Raw genomic sequence first — 21,104 nt, forward strand, 5'->3', positions numbered from 1 at the left:
AGATGGGAATAACCCCTGCTGCACCGGGTATGTCGAGGCCAGAAAGATATCACAGAGAAATAAAAAAAAAAAAAGATTATCCACAATTGATGAGATCGTCCATCCATCCGTCAATCCGTAAACGCCGTTTCTGCGTGTATACCAACAGATAGCATGTACCATAGCATGCCATTCCTGAGAAACAAAGTACCAATGAAAGGTAGAATCAAAATGCACGTCACCGGTGATGTACATCAACCTGACTAGAATAGTCGCTTAACGTCGACGATTTCGACGTTTCCTGGGCGGTCTCGTTCCATATGGAACCACCAGTCCCTACCACTTTTGTGGCTATAATTCCATGATCCGGTACAGGTATCCCGGTCCCAAGGGAGTGCCGTTGTAGACGAGAGACTCATCGGTGTCGCTGGCGTTGTAGGAGTATTTGGACTGGTGCCCAGCGCAGACCGACTGCCGATGCTGCCCCATCCGAAGCGGGAGGTTGTAGTTGAGGTTGGCGATGGTGGCTCTTCGGGCGCCGGTTTCGCGTGGCCCTTGCCGCCAAAGCAATTTACTCCAACCCCAGCAGCATATGTGAGCGACTGGCTAGAGGCCAGCACATGTTTCCAATCGACTAGGCCTCCATCACCATCCTGCCCTGGTATATCTGGACGGAGGATGAACCGCGGAATTGAGATGTCCTTGTCACTTGTCCTAGCGCCTATCCTCCCCATGAAGGCTGGCATCCGAAAGTCATACACGGTGACCGGTCCTTCGTGGTCGTCGGGTAGGACATCATTCTTGGGCTGCACACCACCGATGCCGAACTCGTCCATGTCGAGATCGGACCCATCATCGGAGAGTTCGTCCAATGCATTGTCTGGAACGTACGAGTCCGAGTGATCAGTGATGAGCAGCCGCATCCCGGTTTCCGTGTCCTTCGCTGCCATATCGATGAAAGTCTGTGCTCGTATACGAGCAGAGGTCAAGTTGTTCCCCGCGGGCAGGGCCATTGGCCGGGTCGTAACAGAGCCGTGGGAGCTACGGGGAAGGCTGTAACGGTCCGGCTTGAGCAGTGCCTGCCCGTGTGGTATTGGCTGACATACAGCCTGGAGGACTCCCGGAGGTTCTATATCCGAGGGTGCTCGTAGTGCTTCAAGGCGAGGGAATCCCACAGACAGGATACTCTGAGCCAGATGAGAGTTCGGTGATTCTGTATGCCGCGGGGGTTTCACGAACGGAGCGTAATCGAGCCTGCCGAGCCCGGCGGCAGAGTCGGGTCCTGTAACATCCCAATGCAAATATCGAAGGGTCGAGGAGGCGAAAAGCGGTTGGAAGACGATTCCATCGGCGTTCAGCGTAGGATTCTTGTTGCTCTGGACGAACTTGAATCGTTCTAGTTGTCTCAGCGATGATAGGATTTTCGAAATCGTAAGCAACGAATCTATGTTCTGTTCGACTAGGGCCAAGGTCTTGAGCGAGCGAGACTCCGGGCGCATGGCATATTGGCACAGCCCTGAATCAGTCACGCCCGGGAGGTTCTCCAAGCGGAGAGATTCCAGTGACGGTAGGCACAGCAGCGCGCTGTCCGCAAAAGCATCCGCATCAAAGTTGGAAATGCAAAGATTCCGCAGCGACGGCAGAAGGCTGACCATGCGAAGGAAGATACTCGGTTCCAGGGCGTTGTTCTCGTTGACACCGTAAAGCATCAGCGTCTCTAGATTAGTCCATGACTCATGGTAGTTAAGAAACTCAAACATTTGTGAGGGGCCCAAGCTCCAAGGGCATGATGTGCTGCGAGGGGATTCTTCAGAAACCGCCGGGGCCTCTCCTAGAACCCATGTGTGCTCCTTTAACTTTCGACGTGTAGACAGCGCATGTGTCAGGCGATCGAACTCATGGTTGTACGGGATGGTCAAGCCGAGCAATCGTTCCAAGTTTGGGCACACCATGACGACCGAGGCGACTAGGTCTCGATACTCTTGCCATTGAGTGCTCTGCTTTACTGTGGTGAACAGCAGGTCCATTTGGGGCACTCGAAGCTCCAGAACGAGATTGGCCAGCAACTTCCTCTCCCGGAGAGTTCGCCTGAGCAACTTTAAGCGGCTTCCCCTTTTGAGCCGATATTTCTTCAATTGCGACGGTGAATCATTTCCAATGATATGAATGCGGTTATACCTAGATGAAGGTGGTCTGATCAGCATACGTGAAAATAGCTATGACTAAGGGCATGCTTGAAAGCAAAACCATGTACTCACAACTTTGCTCTGACCCCCTTCTCCCACGCCCGGCAGGTCAAGGAAAGAGCGTGCAAGTCGCGCTGAAAGCATGTTAAGCATCCGGTCTGATTCGGGCCAACATGCAAAAGTTCCAATTGATCTAGAATGGCATCGTAGACTTCTTGTGGTAGTCGCTTGAATACCGACTCCAGTATCTTGTCCAGAGAGGCAGCGGAGTCGAATACGCGAGCTGGTGATGCGGGAGAGATAGGAGAGTAAACTGTAGGGGCAGTAGAGACACTGTAATTGCTCTTGAAGGAAGACACTGATGACGTTCGAGAGGAGACCGGCTGCACTGTCACGGCATATGCTGCATCCTTGCAATGTATAAATTCGCTTTGGGGAATGGGGCTGAAGGGCACGACAGCGCTCTCGGGTCTACTGGCGACGACACTCATCATGAACACCGGTGTTGCATTTGACGAGCACCGTAACAGGGCGCACAGGGGAGAGCCAGCGGAGGGGGAGGAAAAGTAGTGGGTGGAGGCGGCTTGTATGTATAGTGCGCAAAGGACTGTTGGAGACCGGGAAAGGGGGAAAGGCGCTCGAGTGGGGAAACGATGGTCGAAAAGACGGACGGCACTGGAATGTATGAACAGTAGATTAAGAGGCACACCAGCCAAAGCGTGTATATACGAAGGAGTGTGGGTGTAAGGAACGAAAAATGAAAGAGACACAACAAGCAACAGTAAGAAATCACAACGGAAGTTGTAATCTGATGGCCAAAGGACGTACTCAAGAAAGAGAGGGAAGGAAAAAAGAAAAAAAGACAGCGCGGCGCTATTTTAGGAGAACGAGGGGAACAGTAGCGTGGGAGCGGGCGCCAACAAGTATCAAGGACCACAGTCACCACACATTTGGTCGGCTGAAGTTAGTTTGTACGCCCAAAAGAGCTTAACGCAAGACCATTGATGGCACGAGAAAGTTCAAGAGGCAGACCACCGCGAACACGCCACTTCTCCGAGTATGTGTACGGAGTACATTCAGTAGCCAAGAGTGGTCGGACTACCAGATAGGGAGGACCTAGGACGGCAGTCGAGGGCCGATCGTCCCCACCGGAGGAACGAGGATCTTAGGTTCACTAGTCCGTGGTGAGACTGCAGGGCATCGGCATCACAGCGACTCGTGCTGGAAATGGAAAAGCGGAGACTTCGGCTCAAACATCACTCAAATCCGATATCCATCCATTCCATCCAATACTGACGGACCCAAGGAAGAGCTGCCGTTGCCAGGGGGTGGAGGGAGCGATGCTCGGTTATGACGGGCTGCATCAGCCGTACGGAGAACAATCTGAACTAAGCAGAAGGAAACTGTCGGGCGACTCCAGGATTCAACTGCCATTGCAAAAGCGGACAGAGGCCCGTGAACTAAATCGTTAGCTGGAGGGTTAGCCTTTTGGAGACAGTAGTGGCGGCCGTAGTATCACCCCAAACGAGTAACGATGCGACGACTGAGTGGGAGGATGAGCGACTCCGCAAATGTTTCGCATGGACGAGCATCATCATTATCATCAGCGGAAGATCAGAAAGCCTGAACTCCCTTTCTTGTGTTTGACGGTGTAGACGGTAGCACACCGTAGCTCCGATCCCACCCAACCGAACCAAGAGTTTGGGTTGGGTCAAGGATGACGACGGAGGGGGTGGAAGAGAGAAGGAAGGAAAAGGAGGTGGCAGCCCCGAATCCATGGAATCCCGTGCAGGGGATTTGCCTCGACACCCGCGGAACGAGGCAGGAAGACTAATCCTCTTGAAGTCTAGCGCTATAACCGGGCTGGCGCTAGCGTCAGGAACAAACACGCTAGTCCTAGTAGGGAGGGTTCATTCGGCATGGATGAGGAGATGATACGCTGCGAGTGCCCCCTTTTCAGTTCGCATTATTTGCGCTTTTGCTCGACTGCCCCCCGGACAAGGTTGATGATCCAGTAGTTGGGGTCTTTTCTGAAGTTTATTTATACCATCCAATGGATTGATGACGTCGATGCTGCTTACGATCACCATTAGGGAAGAAGTTACAAAAAGTTACGAGAAGAAGGCAGTCATTATTTGTTGTAGTTTCATAGGATATCGATGTCGGTGGTACATACATAGAAGGGGAGAAGAAAGTTTTTTTAGATGTGTATATGTGTATGCATGCGTATATTTGGCATATGCAGCGACACGCAGGCAACAGAAATAACGAGACTACGGAGTAACCTGCAGCAGACCAGCAGCATGTCTCCTGAGGACGAACCACCGTTATCACCCGTTTTAGTGGTCTTAGTCTCCATGGCGATGGGTCTCTTCCCAGCCATCGGCTCGCACCGTCCATTAACCATTGGCTGATGCGTTGGACCCGTTTGTGGAAGAGAGGCCTCAGTGGCACAGTGCATTTGAGGGTGGAGGATTTGGAAGTGGAAACACACGCAACCTGCAGTTAGTTAGTCAGCCCCCGTTTTTTTGGAGCATCAATCTCAGACAACGATGGTGAAGGAATTATACCACGCTCGGAGATAACTGTCTCATGCGTTCCACTCGCTTCGTCATATAGATTGGTGAGTTAATATGGATGGATGAGGGCAATATACCATGACTTGTGTGCCAGTCACTTAATATGTATATAAGAGGCAGCTAGTAGTTGCTACTATCCTCCATAGTCGATACCTACACTGTAGTCAGGTACATACTACCACACAGTTCATACTGGACTGATTACACAGCATAAAGGCTTGTGTATAAATGACTACACAAAATATTCCGAAACCAACCGATCCAAACAAATGCCGCATGACACTCCACTCTCTTCCGGCAAGTTATACGGAGTACTACAAGTTACAACCACTCATGATGACCAGTTTTGTTCCGACCGCTCCAACCCCTTCCCCTTGTATGAACGTATAAATAAGCACTCTCTGTACTACTACCACCACCATCATCATCCGGTGACACAACATCAACAATGTCATTAAAAAAAGAAACCAAGGAAACAACAACAGCCGGTTTCACATATCACACATAAGTAAACTTAGTAAACTTAACTCAAGTTCTCTAAGACTCTAACCCTCGAGTCAGGGGTTCCGTGGGGCCGTCCATCCGTCCGTGGCTGCAGTGTTTCCAACCCAATCCTGCAACCAATTTAGTGTTGCTTCGCTCAACTAGAAAGACTGCCATGCGATTGGCTTGTGTGAGTTTCACTTTGTACTCCGTATGGTTTACTTCGGATCTTTGCGAAGGGTAGTGTGTGATCTACACCCTGGGTTGCTTGTTTAGGGGGGAAAGTGCTTGGTGTGGTTGGTTTCCCTTTGTCTGTGTGGCTGCAGGGGAACTAAAAATTCGGCCAAGACTTTCTTGATGCGAACTGGATTGGAATGGGATTCGGGATATCCGTGAGGATACATACAAGGGTGTATACTTAACTCCATATGTTGTACTTGCTGATATACCCTGACAAACCCATTCAAATATTGAATCAATCATTCATTCATCTTACAATTGCTTTGTCCACCAACACCAACAAATACATCTACTACTCAAAGTAATACTGCTAATGATCATCCTCCACAAAACAAAGAAAAGATCTTCACCAATATATACCAGATAAGTATAAAAGAGTACTAGTACTACCACCCGCACGGCCCCCAAGGCGACCACCATCACCCTAAGACCAAGGCACTTTAGTAGTTAGTATCTACTCTAGTAATTAGTGCTAGTAGACTTTCACCTTATCTAGTAAAGTCTGCGGTGGTGATCCCTTAACCCCAAAGCGCGAGTCAAAGCGCATTAGAGTACTCCGTACTCTCATTGGCTATTCAGTGTTCGTGTCTCACAACTCTCACACAAATCATCATCACAACTAGTATTTTAGTGTAGTAGTCATTTTGATCCAAATATAGTTATCACATCATATCACATCACATCATCATCGCATTCAGCTCGGTTCAATTGTTTTGGATTTGTTTGTTTAATTATTTATTCATTCATTTACAGTAGGTTCGGATCTGATCTGATACTTAGTCCCAACACAACTTAAACTAATCGAACAGATATATAAATAGTAGTCATGAAGGAATTCATCTGAGCTCAGCGTGATCAGATCCATTGTTGGTACTCGCTACCAGTACTCAGTAGATATTAGTAATATACAGTAGTATGTCAGATAATGTCTCGTTTCAAATGGAGCCTCAAGTTTTAGTCATGTCTTGTTCCGTCTTGAAGACAAAAATAAGACTGTAGTCTAGTGGCCAGTGTGCATTGAGCATTTAACACATGATTCATGGTCTTACTTTAGGTCCAATGTTGGATTGTTGGAACTTCGGTCCGTTTCATCCGAGGGTCCCATGAAAAATTGGTTCGGTTTGAGGAAGATCTATTCATCGACCTAGTCTAAGGGTACTCCGTAGATATTTATAGATCGGCTTCATACGGGTAACCATCAGAAATACCATCAGTGGAAGGGGGGTTCGTCGGGCACGGCTTATCCCGCATGATAAGTAATGGTGTGTTTCAGGTGGTCGTGCCGTCTTTTGTGGGCTTTTCGGTCTAGGCTGGGCTTCTGTTACAGTTCGCTTGCTGTTTTGTCGGGGTTTTCTAAGGTAGCAACTACAACTCGGACTTGGATACTCCGTACCCCGTGATCGAAGGCAATTCAAAAGCAACTAGTGTGTATTGTTGGCCGGTCTAGCCATCAGCCAATCACTCTGAAGCAAGCGTCCTCCTGCGCCATGCTGCCGGGATAATAACGCCCCTGCATCAACTCTCCACTATGTTCTGTATTTGTGTTCACTCATGCTCGTAACTCCCCGCATGCGAAAGACAGTACTCGGGAACAGCACCAATACGAGTGAGCAAAAAGCTAACCGCAAAATCAAGGCAGCACATGGGTCGACCGGCGAGGGAGCCGGACGACTGCCGGATATCACAAGGTTTGATGGAAGAACGAAGTGCAAATGTAAGGTCAAGTATTTGTGGACCAAGGCTCACGTCCCTTCCATGCAGGACAAGCCTGATCAATAAGTATATCCAACCATCTATCCAGATGACCAGTGAAAAAAAGAAACAGGACATGGAAGCCGCAGATTGCGATAAAGATATCAAAGTGCAAGATATGATCAAACCACTGCGGGGGACTAATACTGCTGTTACCGTAGCAAAAATAAAATAAACAAAAGCTAAGATGTAAACCACAAATAGCAGACCAGAAACGAAAGGTAACAACAGCTAAGCCAGCCCTATTCATCCACGAAAGGCATGTACAAAGCAAAAAAGTTCTCAAAAAAATAGTCATGCATCACAACTCCATTATCATGCATCAGGCCATAATCACATGTCGAAATTGTCATCAACGTTGAAAATACCGGGCTCGCCGCCCTCGTGTGTCCTCTGTACCCCACTCATGCGGTGGTTAGCGGCGCTTGCCGGTTGCTGAGGTCGTTGCCAAGTTTCAGTGTCCTCTTCCATGTGGTCACCAGGCTCGTTCTTGAAATGGTGATCAATGGAGCTTTCGTTAACAAAGGTGAAGCCCTTGAAGTTGGCCTGCAGACCGGGCGACAACGGCGTCGATGCCGGCATGAACCCATTGGCAATTGCGGCGGCACGGTCGTTGAGTGAGTTATTGGTCTCGAGCGCATTCGTGAACTCGGGATCGAAGTTGGAAGTGTCAGTGTCGGACTTGAGCGTTGGCTTGAACGGAGGGATCACCTCCTTCCGGCCCAATGCCTGCCAGTCGACGTCGTCAAAGAATGGGTGTGCCATGAGCTCCTTGGCGTCACCCTTGGCACCAAGGCGGTGCTTGGGGTTCCGGTTCAGCAAGCCCTTTACAAAGTTTCTTCCTTCTGTGCTAAGAGCATCCCGGGGGAACCGAACTTTGCCGAAGGCAATATTCTTGTACATCTGTTGCGTGTCCTCGGCGTAGAATGGGCTCCATCCGCAGCACATCTCAAACACGAGAACTCCGAGAGACCAGAAATCGACCATCTTGGTATATCCCTGTTCGTCAAGCAATACTTCCGGAGCCAGGTACTCAGTCGTTCCACAGAAAGTATTCGTCGTGTCGTTTTGGGTCAGGTTGGCCTTCGAGAGACCGAAATCACAGAGCGCAATGTGACCATTCGCATCAAGCAGAATGTTCTCCGGCTTGAGATCCCGGTATACGATATCGTGGTCATGAAGGTGCTGCAGAGCTAGTATAAGCTCAGCAATATAGAACTTGGCCCTGGCCTCCTGGAATCGCCCTTCCTTCTGAAGATGCCAGAACAGCTCACCACCAGACATATAGTCTGTGACAAGATAGAGGTCGGTGGGTGTTTGGAAGGAAAACTTCAGGCCGACGATGAAAGGTGAAGCCGCCATGGCGGTCCGGACCAAAATATTCCGCTCTCCCAGAGTATGTGCAACCTCCTTTTTCTGAATGATAACCTTCTTCGACAGGACTTTCATCGCGTAGATACGACGCGTGTCCTTCTTCTTGACCTGATAGACCTGGCCAAACGTTCCCTTACCGATGAGCTTGAGGATCTGGAAGTCATTCGGTCCAACCTGCTTCTTTTCGGTCCTCTCGAAGCGCATCTCCATGTGGATCTCCCCAGACACCTGGGAGTCACCCGCGCCACGAGATTTTAGAGGGAACCACCCTTCTAGCCGGCTGTTGTCATCCTTCAAGTTAATGCAAAGGCGTACATGGCCCAAGAAAGCTTCTTGATCTTTGCGATCATACACCGAAACATCTACCTCTGATTGATCACCGAAGACATCACTATAATGAAACCAATCAGTCACATAACCTTCGTTAACAGGCTAACAAAAGGATGAACGTACAAGACCGCCTCGTGGTTCCAATGCGGGTCGGTTACCGGGGCACGCCCCCGGGGCTCACCGTCGAGTGCGCTGTTGTTGCTGCTTTGCCGGCTCTTCATCGGTATTGCCATTGGGCGTCCAGCCTCACGGTCCGACTTTTCTTGCTCTTTCTGTTGGCGTTCCAGCGTGGCTGCTTCTTCATCCTGAGCGCTCTTTGAGATGACCTCATTCCACTCAAAGACGCAGACGACATAAGGGTCGAACCCAGGTCGAAGCCCTCTAGCTTCGGATATGTTCACGTAGAGCTTGCCCTTGAGCGAGGCCACCGGGGGACCGGTTGGTGAGGGAGTATCTCTCTCAGGGGGAAACGCTTCGTTGAGCTTGCCAGCGATCTCGTCGGCTGCATTTGCCGATTCATCAGACTGCGGCTGGGCAGGTTCCGACGGATGGGGGGATGAGGTGGGCGGCTTCTTGTCGGTTTGCGAACCTTCGTTGGACATTGCTCGAGGAGTAAGAGGAGGTGTACTCTTTAGACGCACGAGATCCGACACAGTTCCAGTTAGCTTCGCCAGGTTCTCAGAAGACATAGACACATGTGGTTTTTCGTGTTCGAGAAGGGGAGCATCCGGCAAACAGAACGCATCTGAGGTAGGAAGAAGGGAAGGATTGGAGAAATGAGAGGCCAGGACTGGATCGTCAGAGACGCTTGAGACGGGAAGAGAGGTGTGACGGCGGGAGGTTTGTTCAGGAGATGACATGCTTCCGGAGGGAGAGAGGTAATTTTTCAAGGTATTGAATATGGAGCTCATGCCCTTGTCCGGGGCAGAGGAGCCCAGTTCAGCCTCATCGGATTCTTTCTGCAGAAGAGAACAAGCGGAGCTGTAGGGGGGTGTAGGCAGATTCGTGGGGGGCAACGTTTCCGGCTGCAAAGTGTGTGTCTCAAGGCTCTGGTCCGGCGAAGCGGTAGAAGAGTGGGTATCCGAAGCCTCGGGGCGCTCCATCATAACGAAAGAGCCCGAGGGTGAGGAACCTCGATCCCGTGTCCCTGTGGCGGACGTATCCGACTGGGGGTTTTGCGCGGAAGTAGAAGTCTCAGAAGACCAGGTGTTGGAGGAACGGGATTTATCACCAGAGGGAGAACCAACCTGGAAATAACTGGAATTAATGGAAGGCAGACGCTTGTCCGCTAAGTCGGGTTGCGGAGTCGAGATCCCAGTAGGAGTCGGACTGTTGGAGCCAATTTGATCTTGATTGTCGTCTTCTTGCGTACCATTGCTAACGCACGAGTCAGCCATGATTAGAAACCCAGTTGATGATAGGAGAAGGCATGACAGCAGCACAGTGCTGGCCGCCATTGTGCTATGTATGGTGGACTAGAAACGCAGAACAAAAATCATATGGCAAGCGTTTCACGGTATAGCAGGGGTGAATGCTAGGTCTCAACCTGGTATCGAAAGAGCAAAGAAGTGGCAGTATACACGCAGAGAGACTTTTTTTCAGCCGGTGCAGCATGTAGTCATTGCTTGTCCCGGATGACTCCCGCACGCGACAGGATCCATGGACAGCGTAGCAGAAACCGAGGATGGAAGCTTGCTTGCTAACAATGACAACACAATGAGGGCTGAAGTACGGCAGTAATCCGCCGTTGTAGCGAAAACTTCGCACCCAATTTTCCACTCTCCGATTTACCACACACCCTCTTGCCAGAGCCGGCACACGATGAAACCCAGACCAACAGCGAGAACAAGGTGCAAGTCGCAATACTGTACTCACCTCCGGGATCTGGGCGGCTTCAATGAGCCCGCATCTCCATGCGACCCTAGTCCACTCTGAGCAGCAGCCATCTTTATGTTTCCATTCGACACCCAAAAACCACAATCAGGAATACCGAAGGCCAAGTCTGTCGGTCGCGCCGCTGCGATACAGATAACGATGTCAGATTACGAGAAGATCGAGGACAGGTTGCTGAAAGTATGACGTCTTTTCGTCGACGAGCAGCTGAAGTGTGAGAATTAAATCAAAGGTGAGTCAGACGCTGTTGGACGTTGACAAGCCAAGGAAGATTGCGGGAGGATGAATCCGATCGGGTGCGGATAGCGAAGAGAAGGGAGGGGTAGAAGAGCGGGATGCCCTGTTACTGTTGGCAAGTTGTTAGGAGAATAGTTGTTGACTGAGCCGTGGAAGACAAAGTGGATAAAGCTGATGGGGGTCGACGGCCTAGGATGCAGAGTGATGATTGACATTGAGGGGGAAAATGGGAAAAAAAGAAGCACGGAAGAGAAGCACAAAACCTGGAGGGTTTTACTCACAGACGAAACCCAATGAATTCCCGGGGCGAACTTGAAGAAAGCACTTTGGCTTCCAAGAACTCAATCAGTCAGTCTCGGGCAGGCAATTAATGCCCGTCAATGTGGGCGACGGAGCCTTAGCGTCAATCAGGCGCGGACGGACAAATGGCGGGCGGACGCCGGCGGATGGCGGGTTTCGTACCAGAGGTATAGGAGGGACCAGCCAGATGGCCAGAACTGATAGGAAGGAACACGAAGGGGAAATTTTTCTTTCTTTAAAGAAGAAGTACCCCGGAATACCAATATACGAAAGAGAGAAGAAGGTTTGAAAAAGATGAAATTCGGGGATCCCGTTTGACGGTTAATTCAAATTTGAGGTTGGCGATGAGGTGGCGTTAGAACGAACCAAACCCCCCAATAGTCATAGACATAAGCTGCCGCTGAAGCCGCTGAACGGGTCAGGGACTGCGGATGGGGACCGTTGACTTGTGGTAACTTTCGCGACCGAGATTCTGGGGGACAGGAAGAAAGTTGGAAGGCAAAAACGCGTCCAATATGGGTTTGAAGCGTGCAGGAGCTGAGTTACAGGCCCTGTTTGGGTCTTCAAACCAATGGTGAGGGGAGAGGGTGGTTGAGGCTAAACCAAAGGAACAAGCGAGAGAGATTCGGAAGGAAGTCGATGGTTAGAACCAGCGATGGCTGTGTATGGAAGAAACACGACAAGAATACGATGTGACCTCCTCTTCTTCCCGGTACTTTCTCGTAAGAACACAGAACTGATGGTGGTGAAGTCCTTTTCTTTTTCTTTTTCTTTTTTTTTTTTCTCTTTGCTTGTACTTGCTTATACTATAAGATGAGTCTTATGTGATGACCGGTAAAGGTGGTTTTGTTGATGACTCCTCGGAACGATACTAGGAGCCTGGTAAAAGCTTCGGAACGCTACTGGTGAAGGAAGAGTAGCCTAGTCAAGGGTGCATTGTTGTCTCGGAGCGTCCCTAGAATTGGAGGCAAATGCCACCCATTGAGAAGGGAACGAATCAAAGCACGGCAGGAGGCGTCGTAGGGAAAGGGAAAAGGGAAAAGGCCTCAGACGGAGTGGAGATGGCGGTGCTGCTGGCAAATAGACGAAGCGCTGTTTGGGATGGAACCACTGGTGAAGTCAACCACGAACCACATCGCTCTGGTGGCTGGAGGCACACAGTAACATTTATCTAGCGGTGATGAGGAAGAAGGAGGGGGACTTCTTGGAACGGATGGAGATGCCTTGGAAGAATAATGATAAGAGGGAACAAGAAAGGGTAAAACTCCTGGAATGATTGATTGATTCACTACTACCACTACCATCATCTTTTTATTGTCTTGCTTTGGGGGGGTCAGCATCATAGAAATAATTGCTTGCCCTCCTCCTTTCTCTTCCCCCCTCCTTCAAGAAAGATAGAGTATTCTCCGTCAAAGCAAAGGCTGACAATCCACCACCAAGCCGCTGATGACCGCAGAGGTCCGATGATGTGCCGGTTTGCCTCCTTCTCCTTCTCTCTTGGGCCCTTCTTTGGACAAGGATGGATGGCTATCCGCCCGGTGGACATGGGTGGGTGGACACTGGACTGGGTGGGAACCGGGAATGCTCGAAAGTCAAGTAAACCCGCTGCATATTCTACTGCCATGGAATGGGTCTGTCTGTTCTTTAGGCTTCTCTATCTGTTCCGAGCACTGCCTATCTTAGTCAATTATTTCTCTCCTCTTCCTCCCTCCCTGCCTCTCAGGCCTACCTCTATTGTATACTACTTACTATACTACCTTACTATTGAACGACCAAGTCCGGTCAACCACCAATATTCCCACCTAAAAAATTACAAGAATGACCTGCAGATTCTTCTTGCCCATGTAATACTCGGTAGTAGAAAGCTTATGCTCCTCCACGGTCAATCCACCGACCACCACACTACCTCAAAATCCGGGCAAACATGCCAATAACGAAATTCCTCTTTAGTTTTAGCTAAAAATGAATAAATATAGTTTTCTTTTTGTTTTCTCTTCCACTTTCTCCTCTTTCCTCTCTCCACCATCTCCCCACGCTAGAAGGTAATCATTGAGAATGGCCCCGGAGATCATTTTCTCCGCCGCCACCTCCTCATCTCTCATTAATATTATTCTTAATCTTATTCTTTTTAGTAGTCCATCCTCGTGGTTGGATTGGAAGGAGGGGTGGTGGGGTAGTTCACTAGTTGGTGGTCACCGCAACTGCCATCAACTCATCAGCTCATCAACAACCATTGAGATATCTCATCACAGCTCACTGACCCTCTCTTGGTTTTGTTGAATGTCTAAGCACAGTACTGCTGTGACAAGTGATTGGTTTCTTTTCCCTTTACTTGACTAGCGGGGGTACTTCGAAGGGACATGTGTAATACCTCGTTAGAACTGGACTATGATTCATACCTGCGGAGTTTGGTGTTTCCCATCAAGTTACTACTAACCAAAGTCATTTAAAGTATTCCGCAGCCGGTTCGGATCGACTGATTGCCCAATTAGGTATGCACTGCCTTTCCGCCCGGACCTCGTTTCCTCATGGTGTGTCAATGACCGTCGCGAGCTAGCTAACTACTAAGCTACACTATGAGCGATAACTTGAAATTATGTGACATCATGTAGTTAGATCTAAGGCTTTCAGATGCCCCGCGCTTGAGATGGTGTTAGCGGACCTACGGAATTACGGATACCTTCAAATGATACACAGCCCCTGCTGGCTGTTATGGTAACTCTGCAGCAGTCTCTAGTAATATCACAGCCATCTACTCCGTACATGGAGGTTATAGTATGACCGCAGCCGCATCCTCCATCCCTGGGAATTCTTCCCAGTCTTAGGTAGTCGGAGTGTTGCATTTCTCCTCTTATCTGAGTCAAACTATAGGCCAGACCGTAATCTATGCCTCTCACAGTCAAACCAAGGTATTGAGGACGATGGGAGATCGCGCGCCCCGAGGCTAGCGGGAATCCCGGGCTCGTCACCCCCTTACGTTTGTGCATCACAAGCTCAGGGCAGCTGTACGGCTGATGGGAGGTCGTAAGTCGCCGATATGGAGTTACACCATGTCCGTGCAGCTGCCAGATCAAGTAGCATTGTAATGCAGTCGCTGCTTAGGTAGGATCGATTATGTTTCAGAATGGCCTGGTTCGACGGTAAAAACTGCCGGCCATAGTAGACCGGAAAATGGGAGTAGGCAAGAGGAGGGGGAAGTCCTAAAAAAATGCCAATCAGTGCGAAGGTGTAACCGACACTGAGCTCCATCGTGCAGATAGCAGGTCCTGATAGGAGCAATTTTCTGCTCAGATCGCCTCTTTAGGAAATTGATGCCTACCAGAAACCGTAGGAAAAGATATCCAGGGGAACCTTTTGGTGGAGTTCTGTTTTGTCCTTCGCACTCGCCCCCTCCACGATCCGCCAATAATAAGCTAAAAAGCCCTAGTCGACTAGGGAGACCGTCGCTGCATCTGAGGCTACTTGGACACGATCAGTAGGTAGGTCACCTGCAGGCTGCTGCGAGGTTGTGTAAGCGATCTGCGGCACGCAGCATCTGGTCACCACAGACGCTCCGAAAACATCCACGGGCCCACGCTCGATTCCGATACCACGGAGGGGACCGTACCGCGATGGCCTCGCAGCACCAGGCTCCAACACGTTGAAGATTATGTGATGCGATGGGGCCTACCCTCCTTCAGGGTGCATGAGGGTGGTCAGAGTTTTGAGGAATGCGGAGCACAGCAGTCCTGCTCTGCCGCTGCTAACTTGCTTAAAGTGCTAGTATCGATGGTGGTGGAGGTTTTTTTTTGAGGGGTTCCAGAAGCTCGCTTTTCCCACCGCCTCTTTGGCGGGCATGTGAAGTTGAGGCCGAACAGGTTATCGCTGTCACTTACATACGTCAGTGGTCAGGCTCGCGCATACCTTATCGCTGCAGATGATTCATCTGCTGGCTTGAGCGGTGCTGGCAATGGTTCAGTTCAGCTTCAGCCAGGATGCAAGGCTACCGAACCTGTCTAGACCACATATGTTTTGTGTAGCGAAAGCCAAAGGATGACCCTCGGAGGAAATCCCGCATACTGCGCCTACACGCCGTATAGTAGGGGGTTTAGGGGGATGTTTCTATCTACACGGGAAAGCCGATAACTAGTTCAGCGGGAAACGGCAACACAAGATGGCCTCACGATCACGAATCAGTTCGAAGGAACGAACCGTCGGCGATCAGCGGAAAGGGACCATGACATCATGGTGCAGGAAGCGCCAACTGCCTCCAGCCTCGATGGAGGGTCTTCCATTTATCTCCATCATTGGTTCGGCACGTGGCTGGAACAACTCTAACTGCCTCAGGCATCAGGGGTATTCTACTCAATCACGTGACAGCAGACCGGGCACTCGGAGAAACCTAGTCCCGTCTGGCTCTAGCGCGAATGGCTGCGGAAAGGAACGTCCCCAAGGGCCTCCATCCAGCTCTGTCGCTCCAGTAAATTCTAGGTCGGCGTTCCTTGCCTATCTTATCCATTCACCGTCGGTATGGCTAGGAAACTTCGTGCGGCTGCACAAGCAGCTGCGCAATCAATGCGTACGTGACCTGCTTGACTTTCACCTTGGCCCTTTCCCTTTTCCTTGGCCGCCGCGGTCTCGGTCGTCACGGACGCGAACAACTAATTACCCAGTAGGGAATGCCGCACCTCCGCTCCCCGACGCCTCAGACGAGGAGATGATAGAAGCACCCCCATCGCGTGGATCATCGCCACCGATGGAAGATCCGGGAGATGCTTCCGATAAGGATCCTGAGGCGGAAGCCCAGGCAGAACCCAGCCAGGAGGAAGAGACAGCTGCAACTCCCGCCCAGGATTCAAACCCTCCATCGCGCGGCGATACTCCTACGCGCACCGGTGGCCGCATGTCAGCCATCCCACGAAAGCGCCGCATAGGCCGTCCCCCGAAGAACCGTCCCCCAGACTGGGATGCGCCTGATGACGGCGCCCCTCAGACACCGATCCATACGAGTACGCCCGTCAAGCGAAGGCGTGGTCGTCCCGCTGCTAGTGGTGGAAGGTGGGCACGTAACCGTGGCCCGTCGCATGTTACCCAGGTTCCGATCGATAAGGAGGGAAACTTGATGGACGTTATCGACGACGAAGTTGCTCTCCCAGACGACCCCGAAGGCGAGACAAAGGTGGACAAGAACGGCAATCTGCTGGGCGATCGGGAATACAGGGTCCGTGTGTTCACGATTCTCAACCGTGGTGATCGCAAATACATGCTGTCTACTGAGCCCGCGCGTTGCATTGGTTTCAGGGACTCGTACCTGTTTTTCCAGAAACACAAATTTCTCTATAAAATTATCATCGACGATGAGGCGAAACGTGATCTCATCGAACGAGAGATCATCCCCCACTCTTACAAAGGCCGAGCCATCGGTGTCGTCACCGCTCGGTCTGTCTTCCGGGAATTCGGTGCAAAAATTATTGTTGGCGGGAAGAAGGTCATTGATGACTACCATGCCCAGGCTGCGAGGGAGCGGGGAGATGTCGAGGGCGAACTTGCCGTCCCTGAGGATAAGCTCCCTCCGCCGGGAGAACCTTACAACAGGAACCAGTACGTAGCCTGGCACGGTGCCAGTAGTGTCTATCACACCAGCGCTCCGTCGGTGCCCTTGCCCACCGGAAAGGCGGTGGATTCGAAGAAACGCAAGGTCACAGTTACTGGCGATAACTGGATGCTCGAACACGCTCGAGAGGCAAGGTATGTCAGGCTCAGTCTGTCTAATTTTATTCTTGGATGCTTACGTTACATGTAGCAACTTTAACTCGCTCATATCACTTGCGCGCCGCGAAAACCTCGGAGGAACGTATGACATCCATACGAACGTCATGCAGTTCCCCAAGATTATGCAACCGACGCACGCCCGCTGGGAGCGTCTGCCTCCTCCCGATCCGCGAGTTGCAACCAAATTAGCCCAGGGCATGTCCACCCTGAGCTTGACGAACGGCACCGGCGAAGCAGAGCCAGCTGCTGTCGACAGAGAAGCCAACGAGACCAGCGACAGCCAACCTGAACAACAAACCACCGAATCCACCCTCTTCTCTACCGTCCCGGCTGCGCTTTCCCGCCGATTTGCCATTCATGATATTCAGTTCGAATCTTCGCCGTATTCCAACCTGGGCGTTCCCGGCCCAGACGGCGATGTCCACGATCTCGGCTCCAACGGCCTAATCAGTGTCGCTGACTCTGCAAATCCCGAATTTACGAGCCCCGAAATCCTGGAGGAACTTCCTCCCGAGTGCAAGGAAGCCCTTATCGAGGCTGCTGCGCGAGAGTGGGAATGGAAATCCAAGTGGTGCCACGAAGCGAACGACGGGGCTCGTGCCAAATTACTCAAGAGTTACGCCTGGTTTCCATGATGTGCGCGCTTCCTTATCATTCCCATTTCCTTTTTCTACTTCCCCTTTCAAAGCCACTGTAGGAACTTTAACCGAGTTCGTTCACTACCTATTATACCACTTCTTTTCCAGTGGCTTTTACCATTATTCTTTTGTTGGGGCTTACGTATAATCAACCAACTAACTGACTATTACCATTTCACTTCGCACTCAAATGGGCGGGTTTATCTCGGACGGGCTGCTACCAAAAAACAGGGAGTTTGAGCGTTTCAATATCTGGAGTGTTATATGTGCTTACTTTATTTTTTTTCTCTATTCCTATTCTTACCTCACATCTTATTCTTAACTTTTGCCGTATATTCACTTCTATTTTCCACATCCCTACCTTTACCCTGCCCTATTGTCGTGATCTTATACTTGAGATAAGATAAATGAGAAGAAAGGGGGTCTTTTTCATTCGTATCAAACTAACAAGAAGATGAGTTATCTTTACTACCTCGTGTACTAGTAGCGTAACAGTAGAGATGAACTTGTCTTAGATTCAGCTGCACTCTCGTGCTAGTTACGCTAGGTAAGTAATTACTTATTGTTCTTTCCAGATCCTTAGTTAGTAGTAAGTTACTAAAGGATCGACAAAGTAATTAGTAGTAGTATAGATGCTAGACTGCTACTGTTCTAGGTTAGGTTAGTGGTACTACTTGGTATATATGATAATGATGGATGCCTATTAGTAGTGAGTAGTAAGCTGGGGATGTTTTTGTCTATACTCTTTCCTTCTCTGCTAGCTGAATAGATGAGTGGATGGATGCTAGGCAGCATGATTATGAGTAGTAATACTCTATCTAGGCTACAGGACTAGACTGTACAGATGAGTGATTATGTGGGTAGGTATTTGGCATGTATACAGTGTGTTAAGGACCAACTACTCGGTTTCAATTCTACTAGCAAATGTATTCAATCACAAGATAGGGACAGAAAGTAGACAATGATTCATTCCATCATGCAAGAGTTCAAGTAAAAAGAAGAAAGAAAGTAACTAACTCCAAGGGCGCAAATAACGCAATCAATCAAAAACGGTCAAGGTAGCACATGTTCTTTGACACATATGATTAAGAGAGAAGAAAAAGAATAGTAGGAAACCAGAATCTGCAAGGATCTAGCCGGCCGATTATCCCATGGCCATTTCCGCACGTAGCTTCTCCAGTTCCGCTTCCTCGTCTTCTTCTTCGGTCTGGGGTTTGGCTTTGACTATTGATATATGTTAGATATATTTTGTTATTTGGAAAAGGGAGGGATAGTGGCTTACTTTCTCCATTCGCCGCAGGAGGTAAACGGTTGAGCTGGTCTGCAACCGGCACAGTACCTGTGTTGAGCATCCGCTCGTCCATGGCCTCCTGTTCCAGACCCTCGAGTTCCTCCTCCAAATCGGCCTCGTCTGGTTGATCGACCAGAGAGGTGCTTGTGATGGCTGTTGCAATTTCCGTGCTGAGTTGGTGCTGTTCGCGAAGTGTATCCCTAGCCTATTGTCAGTGGCCTTGTTCCCATCACACACACAGATAATACCGTAACGAAACAAACATACATCGTCTCATCCACCTTATCGATCGTCATCGAGCCATGAATCTTCGCCATAGCCGCACCAGCCGCCTCCATAGCCTTCAAAGTCTCCTGGTTGATATTCGCCGCCTCAATCGAGTAGATTTGCTGTTCTAGCTGAACAATCTGTGCTGTCGTCTGTTCAAGGTTCTTCTCATGAACCTTCTTCCGCCGAAGGGCGTTCTTAGCCGCTATACAGAAAACAAACCCGTTAGACTTCATTTATGGTTGCCTAGCTAGTTTTCACCTACCGGCCTTGTTTGACGTTACGTTCTTCCGAGCAATTGCATCCTGCTCCTCCATCAGATTCTCCAAATGCTTCTCGCGCTTCTGGAGCATGTCCAGCTGTTCGCGAAGCATGAGGATCGCATTCTTGGGCGCATCTTTCCGCTTCTGAGCGGCGGATCCGCCGAACCAAGACCACATGTTGATAAGGGTGTATGGGGGGTTGACGAGGCTGTGATAGAGGGTGGTTGCTATTGCGGTGGTTGAAGATATACTAGAGACTTGTGAGCCAACGTCCGGCGGCAGGAGTCGTTGGTGTTGGGTCGGGAAAGGAAGTGTAACGACGGGTCTGGAATCGGTGGAAGGTGGGATGAGAAGAGATGATGGTCCGTGGCAACGGGGCGGGATCGGTGAGAGATCGCTGGACGGTTGTTTATCCTGATGATGGGTGCGGGAGATGATCAACTCCGAGTCACCTAGACCAGGTAGTCGAGCAAGGCAGCGGTCCTTGATAAGCGACAAGGAAAAAGAGGGAGCGATAAAGGTCCGAGACGAGAGAAGAAGATGTGAGCAGATTCCCCGGCCGGATTCAAGTTGGTTTTCCCCTCGTTGGCCCTATGACATACGCGCTAAGCCTATCGGAGTGGTAGGGTCACGTGGATGGGGTCACGCCGGTCATCGTATTTCAGTCCGTATTGGTTAGATTGCTTTGTGATCATTGCTGCCTCGAGACCAATCCCTCGATATGATGGCCTCTTTAGGAGGAAATCTATGAACCTTTGGAATGAACGGCCCTCTTCCTTCTACGCGGGCATTCCTCTCCGATTTACCTGCTCTTCCAGTGAACTCGAAGGTCCGGTTTCTTGGTTGGTGCGTGGAGTTCCTTGTCTGTTTATGTGTATCTTAACTTTCTGCATGTTGTATACCGTAAATCATTTAAGAATGCTCGCCTCTTTACTTGTTCAGCAAAAATGTAGTAAAGAGACTGATCTTCTCAGCGTGAGGACATACAACATCCAAAAAGGGCACCTCATCCTCGAACACAATTATCCGCGTCAAAAACCACCGCAGGAACCACCCTCTGTCGCCGTGGATATCAACGCGGTGCTGGAGACAATCACATCGGAAGAACTGTCTGTTGGCGCATGGGTGAATGTGCTCGGGTATGTAAGGAGAATTGCGAGAAGTGATGATGATTCTGCCGTTTCGCCGTCACATACAAACCCAGTGTATGTGGAAGCCGTGATGGTTTTCCCAGCAGGCGCCGTGGCGTTGGGAGAGTATGAGCGAATCCTGCAGGAAGCGTTGGGGGTGGAAAGGAGGGTACGGAGGACAGGGTGATTTAATTTTTATTTATTTATTAAAGACTACTACTTATTGCCTCTTCATCTATGTGCTATATGGTACCCGAGATGTTGTATCCATTACTTCGTGACGTCTTTGACAGACATGTATAGTATATCCAGTTTAACCAGCCAAGTATCCTCTTCCAAGATGAAAAGGTCAGGCTCCCAATCCAAACTCCAACTGTGCAAGGAGGGCTTTTCTGTGCAATCACTCACGTG

The 21,104-nt window shown here is 50.1% G+C and overlaps 8 protein-coding genes across 8 annotated transcripts; 4 read left to right on the forward strand and 4 right to left on the reverse strand.

Moving 5' to 3' along the window:
• Positions 1-197: 197 nt before the first annotated feature.
• ASPBRDRAFT_630387 (uncharacterized protein) lies at positions 198-2,790 on the reverse strand. Its single transcript, XM_067628404.1, has 2 exons — positions 2,238-2,790; positions 198-2,157 (listed from the first exon to the last, which is right to left on the reverse strand). Exons 1-2 carry the CDS (start codon positions 2,657-2,659, stop codon positions 243-245), a joined length of 2,337 nt encoding a protein of 778 aa, XP_067477914.1. The 5' UTR covers positions 2,660-2,790; the 3' UTR covers positions 198-242.
• On the forward strand, positions 2,658-3,519 carry ASPBRDRAFT_56439 (uncharacterized protein; the record flags this gene model as incomplete). Its single annotated transcript, XM_067627566.1, has 4 exons — positions 2,658-2,731; positions 2,831-2,906; positions 3,048-3,128; positions 3,286-3,519. 4 exons carry the CDS (start codon positions 2,658-2,660, stop codon positions 3,517-3,519), a joined length of 465 nt encoding a protein of 154 aa, XP_067477915.1.
• ASPBRDRAFT_677751 (uncharacterized protein) lies at positions 3,391-4,548 on the reverse strand. The gene is made up of 3 exons (XM_067628948.1): positions 4,462-4,548; positions 4,025-4,151; positions 3,391-3,995 (listed from the first exon to the last, which is right to left on the reverse strand). Exons 2-3 carry the CDS (start codon positions 4,084-4,086, stop codon positions 3,626-3,628), a joined length of 432 nt encoding a protein of 143 aa, XP_067477916.1. The 5' UTR covers positions 4,087-4,151; positions 4,462-4,548; the 3' UTR covers positions 3,391-3,625.
• Positions 4,549-7,552: 3,004 nt separating this feature from the next.
• schA (serine/threonine protein kinase SCH9) lies at positions 7,553-10,320 on the reverse strand (the record flags this gene model as incomplete). Its single annotated transcript, XM_067621087.1, has 2 exons — positions 7,553-8,984; positions 9,047-10,320. 2 exons carry the CDS (start codon positions 10,318-10,320, stop codon positions 7,553-7,555), a joined length of 2,706 nt encoding a protein of 901 aa, XP_067477917.1.
• A 2,352-nt stretch (positions 10,321-12,672) lies between these two features.
• ASPBRDRAFT_630731 (uncharacterized protein) lies at positions 12,673-13,646 on the forward strand. The gene is made up of 2 exons (XM_067628407.1): positions 12,673-13,395; positions 13,486-13,646. Exon 1 carries the CDS (start codon positions 12,817-12,819, stop codon positions 13,285-13,287), a length of 471 nt encoding a protein of 156 aa, XP_067477918.1. The 5' UTR covers positions 12,673-12,816; the 3' UTR covers positions 13,288-13,395; positions 13,486-13,646.
• Positions 13,647-15,611: 1,965 nt separating this feature from the next.
• ASPBRDRAFT_128511 (uncharacterized protein) lies at positions 15,612-17,739 on the forward strand (the record flags this gene model as incomplete). The annotated part of the gene is made up of 3 exons (XM_067618063.1): positions 15,612-15,915; positions 16,009-17,080; positions 17,136-17,739. The coding sequence occupies 3 exons, from the start codon at positions 15,612-15,614 to the stop codon at positions 17,737-17,739; spliced, it is 1,980 nt and encodes a 659-aa protein (XP_067477919.1).
• Positions 17,740-18,602: 863 nt separating this feature from the next.
• Positions 18,603-20,138, reverse strand: ASPBRDRAFT_66743 (ESCRT-III subunit protein SNF7). The gene is made up of 4 exons (XM_067628788.1): positions 19,566-20,138; positions 19,301-19,505; positions 19,025-19,233; positions 18,603-18,966 (listed from the first exon to the last, which is right to left on the reverse strand). Exons 1-4 carry the CDS (start codon positions 19,738-19,740, stop codon positions 18,887-18,889), a joined length of 669 nt encoding a protein of 222 aa, XP_067477920.1. The 5' UTR covers positions 19,741-20,138; the 3' UTR covers positions 18,603-18,886.
• Positions 20,139-20,323: 185 nt separating this feature from the next.
• On the forward strand, positions 20,324-20,880 carry ASPBRDRAFT_129159 (nuclear telomere cap complex subunit Ten1; the record flags this gene model as incomplete). The annotated part of the gene is made up of 2 exons (XM_067618117.1): positions 20,324-20,409; positions 20,538-20,880. The coding sequence occupies 2 exons, from the start codon at positions 20,324-20,326 to the stop codon at positions 20,878-20,880; spliced, it is 429 nt and encodes a 142-aa protein (XP_067477921.1).
• Positions 20,881-21,104: the final 224 nt, after the last annotated feature.

This window comes from Aspergillus brasiliensis (assembly GCF_001889945.1).
Source record: "Aspergillus brasiliensis CBS 101740 unplaced genomic scaffold ASPBRscaffold_8, whole genome shotgun sequence".
Lineage (NCBI taxonomy): Eukaryota > Fungi > Ascomycota > Eurotiomycetes > Eurotiales > Aspergillaceae > Aspergillus > Aspergillus brasiliensis.

What these genes read in the sequence shown, in the direction of transcription:
- ASPBRDRAFT_630731 (XM_067628407.1), top strand. Translation starts at nt 12,817, where the DNA reads ATGATGTGCCGGTTTGCCTCCTTCTCCTTCTCTCTTGGGCCCTTCTTT.
- ASPBRDRAFT_66743 (XM_067628788.1), bottom strand. Translation starts at nt 19,740, where the DNA reads ATGTGGTCTTGGTTCGGCGGATCCGCCGCTCAGAAGCGGAAAGATGCG. An exon ending in CGTAACGTCAAACAAGGCCG is followed by an intron (nt 19,506 to 19,565) that starts GTAGGTGAAAAC and finishes TTTTCTGTATAG; the next exon opens with CGGCTAAGAACGCCCTTCGG. An exon ending in TCCTGCGGCGAATGGAGAAA is followed by an intron (nt 18,967 to 19,024) that starts GTAAGCCACTAT and finishes ATATATCAATAG; the next exon opens with TCAAAGCCAAACCCCAGACC.
- ASPBRDRAFT_677751 (XM_067628948.1), bottom strand. Translation starts at nt 4,086, where the DNA reads ATGCCGAATGAACCCTCCCTACTAGGACTAGCGTGTTTGTTCCTGACG. An exon ending in CTGACGCTAGCGCCAGCCCG is followed by an intron (nt 3,996 to 4,024) that starts GTTATAGCGCTA and finishes CAAGAGGATTAG; the next exon opens with TCTTCCTGCCTCGTTCCGCG.
- ASPBRDRAFT_630387 (XM_067628404.1), bottom strand. Translation starts at nt 2,659, where the DNA reads ATGATGAGTGTCGTCGCCAGTAGACCCGAGAGCGCTGTCGTGCCCTTC. An exon ending in AAGGGGGTCAGAGCAAAGTT is followed by an intron (nt 2,158 to 2,237) that starts GTGAGTACATGG and finishes ACCTTCATCTAG; the next exon opens with GTATAACCGCATTCATATCA.